The sequence below is a fragment of the Canis lupus genome, chromosome X, assembly GCF_011100685.1.
Source record: "Canis lupus familiaris isolate Mischka breed German Shepherd chromosome X, alternate assembly UU_Cfam_GSD_1.0, whole genome shotgun sequence".
NCBI lineage: Eukaryota > Metazoa > Chordata > Mammalia > Carnivora > Canidae > Canis > Canis lupus.
This window is the reverse complement of record NC_049260.1, coordinates 80749547-80766942: the sequence shown is the minus strand read 5'-3', so window position 1 is coordinate 80766942 and position 17396 is coordinate 80749547. Positions and strand designations below refer to the sequence as shown.

General features: G+C 34.1%; 1 protein-coding gene across 2 annotated transcripts in view; it reads right to left on the bottom strand.

Moving 5' to 3' along the window:
• RADX (RPA1 related single stranded DNA binding protein, X-linked) overlaps positions 1–17396 on the bottom strand; it is an 88447-nt gene that overhangs the window by 62327 nt on the left and 8724 nt on the right. Inside the window, exons 3-10 of one of the 2 annotated variants that reach the window (XM_038587989.1) lie at positions 15861–16053; positions 8072–8180; positions 7792–7883; positions 7550–7684; positions 4667–4771; positions 3390–3554; positions 1948–2108; positions 980–1158 (exon numbers count right to left, since the gene is read on the bottom strand). In XM_038587989.1, the coding sequence (XP_038443917.1) occupies positions 980–1158; positions 1948–2108; positions 3390–3554; positions 4667–4771; positions 7550–7684; positions 7792–7883; positions 8072–8180; positions 15861–16053 (1139 nt within the window). The remainder of the gene's footprint in view (positions 1–979; positions 1159–1947; positions 2109–3389; positions 3555–4666; positions 4772–7549; positions 7685–7791; positions 7884–8071; positions 8181–15860; positions 16054–17396) is intronic. The other variant, XM_038587990.1, reaches the window with a different exon arrangement.

Genomic DNA, 17396 nt, shown 5'->3' with positions numbered 1-17396 from the left:
TAATGAGGTAACTCACAGTGAGCCACTAGACACCTTGAAGATGGGAACTGTTATCAGATACATCAAGCATATGATTCAAAGGTTGAAATACTATTACAGAGAGGGAGGCTGAAGAATAAGTTCAATCACATGATCTGGACATCAAATGGAACTGGTCCTGCTAGGTTTTGAACTTGCTTTTGACCCATGATACCCTTGCTTTCTAATTTCTCCCTTTCAAAATAAGAATGCTTATTCTATTTCTGTCCCATCATTGTGTTTTGGAAAGATAACAGGTCTAATGTTACAGGTTCATACATGTAAAGAATTTTGCCCCAGGATGAATCACGCTGCATTTCAACCAAATATGATTTAGATAATGTTCAGATAACAGTTTGGATTAGAGTTGATGTTAACACTTTCTGGGATGTTCTGATGGGTTCAACGTATTTTACTTGTGAGAAGGACATGAATTTTTAGGGGCTAGATCGCAGACTGTTATGGGCTGAATCATGTCCCTACTAAATGTCAATAGGACTACCAGTATATAACCAATTACCTCTTCAATAACCCTCAGAATCAGACTTATTTGGATGGTCACTTAAGACATATTTCATTGAGACGAGGTCTTACTGGAGTAGAGCAGTACTCCAGAGTAGGTCCCTAACTTAATATGGCTGCTGTCCTCATAGGAAGGGAAAATTTGAACACAGGTATGCATAAAGAGAAAATGTCATGTGAATATTAAGGCAGAGATTGAAATGATGCTTCTAGAAGACAAGGAATGCCAAAGATTGCCACAAACCACAAGAAGCTAGGGGAGAGGCATGGAAGGGATTCTGCCTCGTAGTTCTCAGAAGGAACCCGCTGTGCCAATACTCTGATCTTGGAATTTAGCAGCATAGAAAACTAATACTGCTTCTAGTAGAATTGGTCATTTTTACAGGATAGAAAGAAAACGATTAATATGCTATGTGTATACTTAATACAAATGACTTACAGTTTGGCATATGGCCCTTGCAGAATTCTTTTCTTCTTGGTAGGGCTCAAACTTGTATAGGTAGTTTGAAAACACTGAGAGCTCACAGGATCATCATCTTGATGCCGTTTGTTATTATCTCTTTCCTGACTTTGATTTTCTCTTCTAGCTGCTTGGGATGTTGAGGGTTGGTTAGTGCTCTAAAACCAAAAATTTAGAGAAGACATTTTAAACAAATGCACAAAAATTATTTTTCTTAAAAGACTATAATTTTAGTTTATCCATTTTTCATAATCTTAAGAGTTATAACATTTTTGCAATCATAAAAGTGCTTTTTAAAGCTGATTTATAGATAGAATTATATTTATACTAATGCATCTGGTATTAAAATATTTTTAAGGGAGATAAACGAAAGTCCTTCTTATACTAGTAGAACTGAAAAGTTGGATTACATGCTTATTTTCATATGAACAGAAATCTTAGAAATAATTTTTTCAAAGGAAAAATGCACGAAAAAAAAATTTGTCTTGATTGTGCCTAGATTCCAGTAGTGGTCTTTTCTATGAGAGCTTTTATCCTCCAAGAGTCATTGCTACATCTTAAAAAATCTAGGTGAAACTACCACACTGTCAGAAGTGTTCGTATAGTTCTGGCCTGGAGAAAAGGAATGGAGAAAATATAAACATATATACCACCTGGGTATGTAAGTAAAAAAATCACAACAGGCTCAAATTATGCAGAAAGCAAAAACAAGACACCAAATTTTGAAAGCCTTGGGGAATATCAGAGGCTGTGACCTTCAGCCCAGCCTGCTTCAAAATAAATGACAGAAAAAGGAAACAAATGAAAAACATAAATCTTTTTTTCCTCTGAGGTTTTCACCATTAAGCGGCAATACAAATGAGTTCTGAATAACATGTACAAGGTATCAATTGTAATTATGATCACAGTGCATTCAGAGATATATTATTAATTCTCTGGCACCATACCCGAAGTGTTTCTGATGTTGAGGCATTTTCACTTGCACTGGCATGGGGGATATACTTTATAACAGTAATTATCCCCTGAATGGCAATGCGCTTTTGTTCCCTATACTGCAAGTCTTCAATCTCCTTCCTCACTTCACTTATAGCTGTCAAGAGCGACTCAACTGCAAAAGAATAATTCCAGGGAAATTGTAAGTTTTAAGAACTGAAATGATAAAAATAAGAATTAGATTTGCAATGTCATTTCACAACATGAAATCATAAGCTTGCTACATAACTTGAATTTGTGAAACTTAGGTTTATGCTTGGCATCATCCCCTTGTCGTTTTTGTAAAATAGGCAGAATATATTTATCAGTTAAGTTAGGCTACAGTCCTCTAGTCTGGAGTCTTAAATTGAAACAGAAATTTTGCATATTGGATGTACAGTTGACCGCTGAACAACAGGGGGGTTAGGGGCAACAAACCCCTTGCAGTCGGAAATCCATGTATGACTTTTGACTCCCCAAGAACTTTACTAATAGCCTACCGTTGATCAGAAGCATTATGGACAATATAAACAGTTGATTACCACATATTACGTATATATATTATATCCTATATTCTTACACTAATCTCGAGAAAAGAAAACGTTAAGAAAATCATAAGAAAATATATTTACAGTACCCTATATATATTTATTGAAACATATAGTTCAAAGCTGTGTTGTTCAAGGGTCACCTGTAATTTACACATCATATTTCAAACTATAAAGTGTTGCTTAGCCACTGCACAGAAACACATATTTTAATATATATGACCACATACTACATATTGCTGGTATTATGAAGTACAAGAAGATGCCAATATTTAGATGGTGGTAGGTCAGTGTTTCAAAGTTTCTGGTTTTTACCCCAAAACCATGCAATTAACCCACAGCTTTTTTTTTTTAAAAAAAGAATATACTTATATTAAATTCTTCAACCATCATATCTTAATTCTAAAATAAGTTAATGTTAGGCCTCACATCAGTACTTATTCTACATCTCATTTATTTTGGTGTCATTTATATTTAAAGGTAGCGCTCAATTGTGTAATATCCAATATATATAATCCCACAAGAGTAGCATAATATAGTGTCAGTATCTTGATTTCAAATGACCCAGTACCTCCTTGATATCTTTAGTCTCTGAATGTAATGTCATAGGAGTTGGGATCTACTAATGTCAGATTTAATCTCAGTAACATCAGATCAAGATATGATGTCCAGTTAGTGATCATCTATGTTCTCCCTTCTTCTAGTCTAACAAAATCCAAATACTAACATTTAGGAGGCATGACACGTAATTTTAGATCTTTATAAAGACAAAGTTTTTATCGGTGAGTGTTGCTACACGTTAGCTCATGATATATATCACCCATACAGTACATAAACATATCATACATAACTAGTAATTACATTAGTACCTTTGACAGAACTACTATACTTCGAAAATGTCTCTGGCACTGGTGGATAGGGGTAATATCCACCAATAACAGTGTTCTTCACTTCCTCAGAATCGGTCCTTGTTTTAATCCAATGAATAAAGTTTTTTACCTTGGTGTCGTTGGTATATGGCTGGCCTCTATGACCTTTTTGCAAAAAGAGTAAAACCAAAGAGAGAGAGAGAGAGAGAGAGAGAGAGAGAACTCACTGTAATAAACTGTATGGATTTTTTTGTATAGAAACAGTTTAATATCAAAATAGCCTCCTATGTCACCAAGAAAAGAAGTTCATTTATTCACTGTGTGACAGATTACATTTAATGTATATACAAAAATTATCAAAGACAGTAAACCAATCCTATGTCGAGAAGGAAATCAGACATATTAGAGTTTAAGTGGGCTAAACTGTAGCTGTCTACAGGATACTGAAAGGTAAAAATGAAAAGAAAATTAATCTTCTGGAGTTTTCTATCAAAATGGTTGGTATCTTCTTGCAAAATTGATTTTTAAATCATGTATTAACCTAAAGGTATGGCATCATGTTTGAACTGAATCGCCTATAATACAGCTCAGCATTTAAATCCATGTTCTTAAAACATATTTAACAGTGCCATTTACATCTGATATTGTTAGTATTTATAAAACGAAGTATTGACCAAGATGTGTGTTACATCCTTCCTAGGACTCTTCTATTGACAAATTTCTTGATTATCAACATGGTAGTATTTAAGTGGATATACCACTCCACACCCTTTCTTCATTCATCTGCAAACTTTTATCTTCATTGTTTTGACCCCGTTACCAGAAAGAACAGAGAAAAATAATGTGCTTGTAGATAACTAATGAGGCTCTTCTTACTATATAAGTAAAATATTGAGATCAGGAACCAAAATCTGATGCACATTTTTAGTTAGTATTTAAAAATATTGTTAATCATATCCATATTGTGATATAGGACCTAAAGTCTTCAATCTATCAAAGTAATTTATGATTATTACCTTACATCACGTAGGAATTAAAGTTAACCAAAGGACATCAATGCAATTCTCCATTGAGTCACAAAATCATTGCTTTGGTCATAAATAATCTAGAAGCAATACATTTCATAGGCTAAATATTCTTTGTTCAAACATTCTTATAGCAATGAAGGAGGTCATAATAAAGCTATCTTGTGGTTGAATGTTGTAATGCAAAAGGTAATTTAATGAATAGAAAATATATTACATCTCCAATAAAGTATATTCAAAGAAATGGCTCACCAGTAATAAACACTCGACTCTCATTTGTAGTGGTCAGGTAAAGTAGTTTAGGTACTTGAGCATCATTCCTGACAACTTTCAACTGTGTACACACGAAATATGTCACTGTAGAAAATGAAAACCGTTATGAAAGAACTTCTGCCATTTGAAGAGGGCATACCAAGATCAAGATCAAACACAGTGCTTCTCAAAGTTTAATGAACATAGAACTCACCTGGGACAATTGTTAAAGTGCAAATACAGATTCAGTAGTTAGAGAATGGGGCCTGAGATCCTTTACTTCTTAATAAGCCTTAGATGGTACTAGTTTGCCAATCCTTTGACCACACTTGGAGAAACAAGGATCCAACACCTAGCTTTTCCTTTAGATAAAGGATCTAACACTCACTTTTCCTTCAGAAAGTACAATCGCTGCACCTAACTGAAGTTACTGCCTGCTGTACAGTTGAAGACTGCAAGTCTTTCTAATCAGGCATACAGCTGAGTGTGAACAGACATTTCCTACAGAGAATAAAAGCTTAGTTTCTCCAGGATGTTTTTATTGATTAACCCAATCTAACACTGATCACTGAATTACTCTGACTCCCACCAGATAGAAGTATACACTATTAAGTTGAATTTGCTTTTACATGTGTTTATCTTAATTGGACTTTAAGGATCCATGACAGGGCTTATACAACTCTTTCTTTTCTATTCACCTGGTTGAACTGTTTTCAACCATCTATCAATTAGTTAGGTAAAGTTTCATTAAGCCAACAACAGTCTTTAAATTTTAACTCATTGACATGCCAAAACAGTTATGGTCTTTTGAACTAGGAAATGAAGGAATAAATGTAAATACTTGTAATCTCACAATAATGGTAAGTTCTCATTTGAGATAAATATTTCCCTAGAGTATGATAATAAGTATACATTCACTTACTATATCTAACATTTCCTAATTCTTTATTTTATAGCAACAAAAATAAAGGAAATCCGTTGAAATGACTAAGGATAATTCTTAATTTACATTACCATTCCTTTATTTCAAAAACTGTACAAATATGTCATTATTCATGGTTGAAGACGTTGATAAGGAATATTAAAGAAACTTCTAATTCTCATTTCATGACTGTTAAAAATCAGACATTCCGACCTGACACCTTCTAGCTGTTTGACATCCAAGAAATTACTTAACTCCTCTGGATCTTTGTTTCCTCACCTGTAAATCTGTAAAAACATCAACTTTTAAGAAGGCAACTAGGAGTACAAAATGACATAACGTTTATGAATATCTGATAAATAATAAACACTCAATATTAGTTCTTAGTTTTTCACTTTCCTTAATCAAAAGTAAAAAAGATACCCTACTACCAAAGGATTCTGATATTATCCCAGAAGACACTTGGTCATGTTCCCATTCATAGGCCTGAAGCCCCCTTAATACTCACTATTCATTTGATAATTTTTTCACTTTGGCCAAAATATGAACATAAATTGTGACTGCTGTCAACTACTATACTAGAATAAATCTCACCAGGGTCCGTATAAATCTTTCTTTGAAAGATGTATTTCACATTGTCCGAAGAAACAGAACATGTATACTTGGCAATGTCTCTGTGAAAAAATTATCTAAAACTTGTGTCAGCTTGTTGTTTGAAGTGGCTACAAAGAGAGACGGCCTTGGCCGTAAAACCCACCTAAAACGAAGTAATGGAATTATCATCAAAAGTCATCACTATCAATCATTTATGCTCTGAGAGAAGTTACATGAAAAATCATAGCCCCACTCGCCTTGGAAGCCCATGCCGTGGTTTGGGGCAAAACTCTTTCTGCCCTCTCCCTCAATAGTTGGGTGAGGTTTACTTCCGTTCAGATATATTATAAAATTTTAATCTCACAAGCAGACGATACAGTCTAATAAGGTGATATCTGAATGGTGTGGAATGCTGTTTTGCAATAACTAATAAAGGGGTGGCACAACAGCTCTTTACATGGTCTGTAAGTATCCTGATGTTCTACAATTTTTACCTTGTTGCTGATTTTAAAAATTACATATGGTCAAGATTGGGAGTATTCCCAATGTTGGCAAACATTTAAATATCAGTATTTTATTCATATAATCATTTGAAAAATAGTAAAATAGCACACTAAGCTATAATAGTTTTATGCTACAAGTTGATATAAGGAAAAATTCACTGAAGTTGTTAAAAAGAATTAAATATACTTTTTTCTTATCATAATAGATCTGAAGACTAACTTGTATAAAATATATAGTAAGGCAGACCTAAAGGTTTTCTTTTCTTTTCTTTTTTTAAAGGTTTTCAAATGAATAAAATTAGTGGAAGAAAATGCCTCTATGTCTGAATAAATGCAAGGGGGGGAGGTCAATTACAAAGTAACTAAAATATTGCCCAGCTGGTTGAACATCACCAATGTAATATTGATTCAATACTCAAATGAAATCATACTATCACTGTCATTATTTAGTTACACAGTCTGTCAATCCTCTACCAATCAATTCTACATTAGTAAAGTTTTCATTATCCTTTTTTGCAGTCTACTTAGTCAATTTTGAAATGGATACAAAGGGAACTGACTGCCTATGTTTTAGTTTCACTGAATGTTAAGGTTTGATGCCTGAAATGCTAATAATGAGAATTGATAAGAGCATCTGTTTTCTGAAAAACTAGTTTCAATCCCAAATTAATTCTGAATAGACAACCAGAGGTGGTGATAGCTGTAATACCAAATACAATATTATTACAGAAAAAATGTAAACATGCTATCATACCGCTTAAATTTGCTGATTCAGTATCATGCCACTCTGTAAGTCAGTACACTGTAACATTTTAAGTTCATGCACCCCCTCCCCTTCCAAAAGTAAAAAAAAATCGCAAATACTGGATTGAGTACTTGGGTAAATATTTTCAAAGATTTCTGGCTGAGATGTAGAAAACAGCTCTACTATAAATGGTTGTTCTGAAGTGCCATCAGCAATGTGAATCCAGCGATACGACCAAAAATCTTCACGGTTTTCTATATGGGTAGGATATTAGAATAAATGAAAGTAAATACTTATGCATAAATGAACGCAGGACTATTCACTGAAATATATTTTATGGCTTTCTATTTTAAAAGCTTACCTTTCTTTTTTGACCGCTGGACCCTTCCTACAAAAACTAAAATGCCAATAACATCACAGATATGATTTTCTGGCATATCATCCAGTTCTGACCTAAAAAAAGCAAAATTGTTAAATTGTATCTTTAAACAGTGAAAAAACATTCTAAAATTATGGCTGTGAAAATATATCTTTATATAATTGATACAGCATAATTGGGGTAGATTTTGAGCAATAATAATACCATTTTGGTGGCTAATGTTAAAAATGAATGTTTAAGGTATTTTACATGAGCATTCTACCTTGTGATAAAGCGGTGATTTAATTTTGGCAATCTCCATTCAGGTTTCACCTGCTTCTCTGGAATGATAATTATGTTAGTTGGAGGATCTCGAAGATTCAGGCAGATTTCTGAAAAACAAATATATTACTTTAATATATGACATTTAATACAGATAAAATAATATACATGGGTACAAATTACATGGCAAAATATTAAACTGAACTTTTTTGAACCCACCACTAACTCTAAGAACCAGACTATTATCAGTAGCTTTCTTCTACTTATTCCTACATTAATGTATCTACTTATCATCTCTCCACCAAAGGTTAGACGGTTCTTAGATTTTGTATTTTATCATTTTCTTAATTAAAAGAAAGGTTTTTATCATTTATATGTTTTTGTCCAAACAAAATACTGTTTGGTTTTGTTTTTTAACTTTATATGGATGAACTCATACCATATTCAGTATTCTAGGGCTACTTTTTTCACTTAACATTATGATCCTAAAATTTCTCCATGTAGCTGCATGTAGTGCTTTTTTTTCTTGTTATCATTGCTGAATAATGTTCCAGGGTGTTGATATATTACAATTCTGTTTACCCACTATCGCATTGATGGACATCTGGATTATTTCCTGTTTTTGCTGTTACAAAAAGTGTCACTATGAACTTTTTTGTACATGTCTCCTTGTGCACACAGGCATTCATTTTCTAGGGTATTATACAGAGGGAAACCCTGGATTGTAAAACGTGCAAAAGTGCCACTCTACAGGCTAATTCCAAACTACTTTCAAGTAATTAACCTATTTATAGTTCTACCAGTAATGTGTAAGAATTCCCATTGATCAGCATTCTCTCCAAATTTTGCTACTATCAAAGTTAGTTTTTGTCAATTTAGTGACACAAAATGACAGTATGTTGTGGTCTTATTTTGTACTACCTTTATTACTAATTATGTTGAATGGCATTTCATATACTCACGATTCATTCATGCACCCTCTTTTAATTTTTTTTTATTTTTAAAGATTTGTTTTATTTATGTTAGAGTGGGGGAGGGAAGGGAGCAGTGGGAGAGGGAGTCTTAAGATGACTCTGCACTAAGCATGGAGCCCAAAGCAGGGCTTGATCTCATGACCCTGAGACCATGCCCTGGGCCAAAATCAAGAGTTGGACGCTTAACCAACTGCACCACCGAGCCGCCTCTCATGCATCTTCTTTTTTTCATGCATCTTCTTTTGTGAAATACATGCTGTGTCTTTTGCCCACTTTTCTATTGGACTTTTTATTTGAAGGAATTTTTATATATACTAGATACTAATACTTTGTTGATTATTGTAAATATATACACTCATGTGTCAATTGCTTTTCATTCTTTTTTACAGTGTCTTTTGATGAATTTCAATGTAGTTGGGTTTATTAGTCATTCATTTATAAATGATATTTCCTGTGTCCTATCAAGAAATCCTTCCTTATCCCAAGGTCAAATGCATATTTCTTATAAGTTCTTCTAAAAGTTTTGCCTTTTACATTTGCTATATCTGGAATTGACTCTTTATACGGTACGAGATAGAGATATGATGTCATTTTTTTCTCAAATATATGCTTATTTGTTCCAATACTATTTACCAAATAGTTCTTCCTTCCTTGATGATCTGTATAGCACATCTGTCATATCAAAATTTTGTGTTTAGGGTTATTTCTTGACTGTACTGTGATTTGCTGGTCAGTTTGTCTATTCCTATACCAATAATACATGGCCATAAATTCTTTGCAATAACTCATGACAGAGGCACCTAGGTGGCTCAGTGGTTGAGCGTCTCCCTTTGGCTCAGGTTGTGATCCCAGGGTCCTGGGATCGAGTCCCACACTGGGCTCCCCACAGGGAGCCTGCTTCTCCCTCTGCCTGTCTCTGCCTCTCTCTCTCATGAATCAGGAAATTTAAAAAAATCTTAAAAAACTAACCCATGACATTTGTAGGACAAAGTCTTCACTCCCTCTGCAACCCCCTATTATTTTTCTTCAGAATTGTCTGGACTATTCTTAATAATTATGTGTCTCCATATAAATTTTAGAATCAGTTTGTCGGCTCCAGAAAAAAAATCTTACAGAATAGCACTGAATCTGCAGATCAGTTTAGGAGTACTTGACATACTTATAAAATTGAGACTAACTTCCTACCTGGGAACATAGGATATTTCTCCACTTATTTAGAGATTCTGAAATGTCTTTCAATAAAGTATTATAATCTTCTCCAAACAGGTCTTACATATTTTCTATTAGATTTATTTCTAGATAACTTATAGTTATTGACAGGTAAGTTACATTTTTAAAATCATAATTTCTGAAAAAAAATAAATAAAATAAAATCATAATTTCTGTTACTGCAGTATACAAAATCTATTTACTTTTGTATATTGGTCTTATAGCTAGCTGTACCAATGTCTTATTATTTTTAATTTGTATTATTTTGATTTTCTTTGTAGAAAATCTAATTTGTGAATTACAGCTTTGTGTTTTTCTTTAAAATCCTTATGATTTGGGGGCATTTGGGTGGCTCAGTCAGTTAAGTGTCTGACTCTTGCTTTCGGCTCAAGTCATCATCTCAGCGTCATGAGATTGAGCCCCATGTTGGGCTCTGCCCTTAATACAGAGTCTACTTGGGATACTCCCCCTCTCCCCTCTCCTTGTGTGTTCTCTTTCTAAAATAAATAAATAAAATCTTAAAAAATAAAGTCCTTATGATTTTAATGCATTTTGTTCTCACACTGGCTAGAGCAGTTAGTATAACATTAAATAAAAATAGGAATAGGAGATATCCATGTTCTCCATCTTAAAAAATGTTACTGAATTTTCCTTAGAGATGTTTGTTGTTTTGTTTTGTTAACACCCTTTATCAGGTTAAGGAACATTCCTTCTCTTGCTATTTTCTTTTTTAAATTTATGAATGGATGTAAAATTTCAGTAAATGCCTCTTTTGCCTCTATTAGGATGACCATTTTCTTCTTTAATCTGTTAATGTAATGAGTGACATTATAGCTTTTCATATGTAAAATCAAATTTGCATTGCTGGAGACCATGCAATTTAGTCATTGTATGTGATCATTTTTTACATATAACTGAATTCAATTTGCTATTCTATTTAGAATATCTGTATATATTTTCACAGCTGAAGCTAGCCTTTAATTTTTCCCTTTCATACTATTCTTGTTTTTTTTGGAGATTTTATTTATTCGAGAGAGAGAGAGAGAGAGAGAGAGAGAGAGGCAGAGACACAGGCAGAGGGAGAAGCAGGCTCCATGCAGGGAGCCCAATGTGGGACTTGATCCCGAGTCTCCAGGATCACGCCCTGGGCTGAAGGCAGGCACTAAATCACTGAGTCACCCAGGCTGCCCTCTTTGGTTTTGATTGTGAAGGTTATATTGGTAGCAAAGAGTAAGTCGGAAAGTATGCCCTCTTAGTTTATTCTCTGGAATAGTTTTAGAATGATATATTCCTTGAATTTTTGGTAGAATTTGCCTCATAAAATGATATATACCTGGTATTTCCTTGGTGAAAAGATTTTAAACCTTTGATTCAATTTCTTTAGTAGTTATAGAGCTATCTGGGATTTCTCTCTCTTTTTTAAGATTTTATTTATTTATTCACGAGAGACATACACAGAGAGAGGCAGAGACATAGGCAGAGGGAGAAGCAGGCTCCATGCAGGGAGCCTGATACAGGACTCGATTCCAGGACTCCGGGATCACACCCTGGGCCAAAGGCAGGAGCTAAACTACTGAGCCACCCAGGCATCCCGCTTTCTTGGCTTTCCATTTTCTTTTATGCCGTAGGTAATATTTTCTAAGAACTTGATGTTTAACAAACAAAGATTAAAACAGGATGATGATAGGGCGCCTGGGTGGTTCAGTCGGTTGGGTGTCCAGCTCTTGATTTTGGCTTGGGTCATGATCTTAGGGTCCTGGGATCAAGTCATGCATCAGGCTCTGCTCTGGGCATGGAGCCTGCTGGGAATTCTCTCTTTCCCTTCCCTCTGCTCCTCCCCACACTTCTCAACATGAGAGTGTGCTCTCTCTAACAAAACAAGATGACGTACCTGATTTCTCATCCTTCCTATTAGCAGCCATGTGACTAGAAAATTCACTTTACTTTTATGAGTTTCAGCCTTTTCATATACAAGTGAGGAAAGTTTATATTCCATGATATTACCTTGCACCTACAAAATAGCTTGCATTTCACAGAACACTTTCACATAGTCACTTGATTATATTTAAATTCCCTTCCATCTCCAAAATGCTAGGATTTTGAATGAAATAAATAGCTCCTTCCCACCAAAACCCCAAACACTTTATGCTACTATCTCAATAGGTATTATACAATACAGTCTGAAAAATCTCAAGATTTAAAAATGTTTATTTGCGTATGCTAGTTGAATACTATTCAATAAAAGGTAGTACAGAATGATATGCAAAATGGCAACATAAAAATCATGTATTACCAGCAAATATGTCCTATAAACATAGGACATACAAGAGAAATTTCACCTTTATAGGCTTCCATTTATTTGGTCTTCAAAAAAATTACGTGTCTTTGTGTCTATAACTGGGAACTACACATATAAATATGAAAAAATAAATAAAGATCAATTACTCTAATAGTTTGTCTTTCAACATGAACACCTAGAAGGCAGTGATGGTACCACAAACGTTTCTTCCCCTACTGACCAACCCTGGCCCCCAATATATACTCATTTCTCATTTATCCTATTCATAACATTTAAACTACCCTGTTATTGTAACCCCCACTCACATTTTCTCCTACCCAACCCATTCTCCCACCCTCCTGACCATTCATTTTTTTCGTCAACTGCATTTTTATTTTCTCTCCCCTTATGTTCATCATATCTTCTTAATGTTTACTGTCATTAATTTTTATTTTATTATAATCCATTGATTTTACTGATCTGTACCATTAAACTAATTTTTTCAAGTTTTTATTTAAATTCTGGTTAGTTAACAGACAGTGTAATATATTACTCTGTTAGACCAGTTTTTTAAGGGTAGAACTCTGTATTACTTTGTAACTCCTGTGTCTAGCATGGTTTACAAAACTGTCTTCGTTTCTCTCCAAAAGATCATTAATCCATCTGAGCTTTTTAAAGGTCATAAATGAAAAAAAAATAAAGGTCATAAATGAGCAGTTCTCAATTCTAGCTGTACATTAGAATCACCTGAGGAGTTTTAAAGATGCACCAATGTCTTGGTTCCCTCCTCAGAGTAATTAAATCAGTATCTCTGAACCTTGTATGCCTATGGTTCTTTCAGGCTCCCCAAGTGATACTGATGTCCAGCCAGGGTTGAGATCTGCAATATATGTGTAGGCTCAGCAAACTATAGCCTGCAGATGGTTGCTTGTTTTTGTAAGTAAAGTTCTACTATAACACAGCCATGCCCATTCTTTACATATTATCTCTGTTTGCTTTCACTCTGTAAAGGCAGAGCTGTGTATTTATGACAGGTATTACATTGCCTTTGTAGAAATAGCTCTATGTCCCTTGATAAAGAGAAAAAATCCTCTTACTAATCAAAATGGTATGGGGTGGACTGATGCTAACACTGATAAAAAGTAAAACTGTTTTAAAGACTAACAGAAACATTTTCAGTATATTCTCATCAAAGCCTCTCATTTTAAAAAATAATTTCTGGGGATCCCTGGGTGGCTCAGCGGTTTAGCGCCTGCCTTTGGTCCAAGGCATGATCCAGGAGTCCCGGGATCGAGTCCTGTGTTAGGCTCCCGGCATGGAGCCTGCTTCTCCCTCCTCCTGTGTCTCTGCCCCTCTCTCTGTGTCTATCATGAATGAATGAATAAATAAATAAATAAATAAATAATCTTTAAAAAAATAAAAAAAATTCTGTATTTGCAATTATTTTCCTGAAAGTACAGACAGCCTCTCATATCTTAAGGAGAGTTTCTATTATGAAAATCTGGCACTGTAGTTCTATATAGCAGAGGTAGCATACTGCTTGATTCAATTTGTGTTAAGTTTTAGTAGTTGTTTATCTATTGACTACATGCTGTCTATTGTTCTACTTTCCATGTTTTTAAGGTTTAGAAACAGCTATTAGTACCAGACATATTTCTAGATTTATCCACAGCCATGTAAAATTGTGATTTAAATTAATTCTCTTTACACCAGGAAAACAGTGTACCTCATGAAAAGAACGCTAGGTTCGATATCAGAAGAACTAGGTTTGACTTCGTACTATGCCAGTGATTTATTATGTGGCATCAATAAATTTACCTACCTTATCTGTTATTGACAAATGTCTCAATTTTTATTAATTTTTCACCTAGATATGCTTGGTTGTGGAAAGAATTTACAAATTGACAGACGTAATGATACATGTTGCAAATTAGCTTATTTTTTGCCAGTTTTTACTGTATTTTCTCAAGTAAGTCCCAACATCAGTTATCAGCTTAATTTCTCATCTTTCTATAATAAATAGCAATGAGATAGTGGACTAATTGTACCAAACTACTAGGTCATAACTTGTTCATCCAGCAAGACATGACTGATGTCCACCAAATCTTTAAGGTTTTAATAAAGAGTCACATGAGCTTTTCCTAAATCAACATATATTTAAGAAAACAGTTGACAAAGGCTATGTTATTTGCATATTGTCCAAGTAATTAAGCTTAATTTATTAGTAGAGAATTTAGAATACATAGAAATACAGGTCTAGTAAAAAAAACTGTATGAGCCCAAAACAATACTTAAACTTGTTGAGTGGTATGATCTGCAATTTTGCAAAATGGAGAGGCAAAAAATGGTCACATCTGAAAGCAATCACTTAATAATTTTAATGCCCCCAAACTACTTAGGATGATACCAAGATGTCAAAACTTTGATTTCAATGCTAATTAGGAAAAGCCTTTTCAAAACTGCAGGAATTCAATTGCATCTGAATATTGACTACAGGTTAGATATCAGCAATCTGTCAATTTTAAATTTCCTGATTTTGTTAACTGTACTGTGATTATAGAATAGAATGTTTTTGCTCTCAGAAATACACACTGAGGGATGCCTGAGTGGGTCAGCAGTTGAGTGTCTGCCTTTGGCTCAGGTCATGATCCTGCGGTCATGGGATCGAGTCCCACATGGGACTCCCTGCAGGGAGCCTGCTTCTTCCTTTGTCTATGTCTCTGCCTCTCCCTCTCTCTCTGTGTATCTCATGAATAAATAAATAAAATATTTTTAAAAAGAAATACACATTGAAATATTACTGAAGTGTTCTGAGGTAAAGGGTGATGTGTGATGGCTGCCACTTACTCTCAGATGTTTCAGAGGACAAATATAGAATGTGGGAAATGATAAAGTAAAGGTAAATATTAACAACTGCTGAATCCATGTAGAGGGTATATGGGAGTTCTTTGTATTATTCTTTCAACTTTTACCCAAGTTTGAAATTATTCCAAAATAAAATGCTAACAAAAGCCTTTTGAATAGCATCTTATAGTAACAGAAAAGTATATTAAAGTCATTAATTTAGTATTGTAAGACAAAACATAAAACAAAAATAAGTACATCCTAAGTTGGAGCTCATCATTAAACAACAATAAATATCTCACATTATTTCTTCTTAATAAATGCAATATTTAGTGAGCGCTTAAAATTTTTAAAGATAAAGGAATTTAAAGGTTTACCAGGTTCTAACAGATTTGGCAATTTTTAAGAGTCTTTGGCTGGTATGGTATTTTGCAAATTTATACAAACAAAAAGCCATAGAACAATACATTTATTGAATACTTAACCCATTGTAGAAATTAGTTTGATCTGCGGATCCACAGGGAGAGGCTGCATCCTGAATGGATAACTCTTTTTAACAGAATAATCCTGAAGCAGAAGGACTAAACCAACCCTCAAACTTTTATACCACTCAGGACACAGGGCATTCCACATAATCACTGACACCGTGCCTGAACTGTCAGCAACTTCCAAAAATGTCTAGAAAAAAAAGAGTGAAAAAGCATATGCATATTTGTTACTTTTATCTACAGGGAATTTCAATTTTAAGAATGAGAAAGCAAAAAAAAAAAAGAATGAGAAAGCAAAACTATAGGGAAATGACTGAATGAGTTATGATACAATCTGCAGCTATTGAAATTTATGAATGAAGGATTTTTAGTAACAGAAAATACTTAAGGAAATGTTAAGTAATACAAAATTGTATGTACAAGGGACACCTGGGTGGCTCAGTCTGTTAAGTGGCTCAGGCCATGGTCCTGGGTTCCTGGGTCCTGGGAATGAGTCCCACATCAGGCTCCCTGACCAGTGGGGAGTCCGCTTTCTCTCTCCCCCAACTCTGCTCTCTCTCTCTCAAATAAATGAATAATATCTTTTAAAAAAATCCCCCAAGCCCCACAAAATTGTACATACAATATGATTTCCATTTTGTAAGATAATTTAATATATGACATAGTCATGCAATATGATATGCACATATATACATACAGATGTGATATATGTAACATACATAGGACATAGATATATGCATATATACGCTATGAATGTATGTAGACATGATATATACATACAAAAAAGGGAATATAACACTTTAATATTAATAGTGGCTCTGGTAGAATTTGGGGTGATATTATTTATCAGCTTTATTTATATAGCTCTCTGCATTTCCCAAATTCCCTCAAAGTATGTATAACTGTTATAATGAAAGCTTAAAAGACTCCTAAAATAATTCTTGATAACATGTGAAAATATGGTGAAATGTTAAGTAAAAAAAACAACCAAACAGGACAGAAATCAAGAAGGTAGTTCTCATTAGCATTATATGACACAGAGAGTCAAGATAACAGAAAAGTATCAGCTAGATTTGACAATCAGAAGGTCTCTAGGGGTCTCTAGTGAGTGACCAGCTGAAGAAAAAAAGTCAAACTAATTGTGTTGAAAAGTAAATGGGAGGTAAGAAAGTGAAAACATCTAGTAGAGACTACTTCTTCAAGGAGCTTGCCAGAAGAGAAGAGAGGGAATAGAGGAGTCCTGGGGTCAAAGGAGATTTTTTTCTTTTTTTAAAATTAGAGAGTAGAGTATGTCTATATGCTGGTGCAGAAAACACAGTAGAGAAGAAAAGGTTGAAGATACATAAAAAGTGTGAGGAGACCAGCTGAATCAGGGAACTAAAAGGTACCAACACAGTATAAGAAATTACATAGAAAAATACCTTGAAATATGCATTTATGCACATTTTAAAATTTATTAAACTTATAAAATATTATTTGAACATAAATTATCCCAATATGGAGTCAAGTCTGTAAGCTATAATCTATAACCAT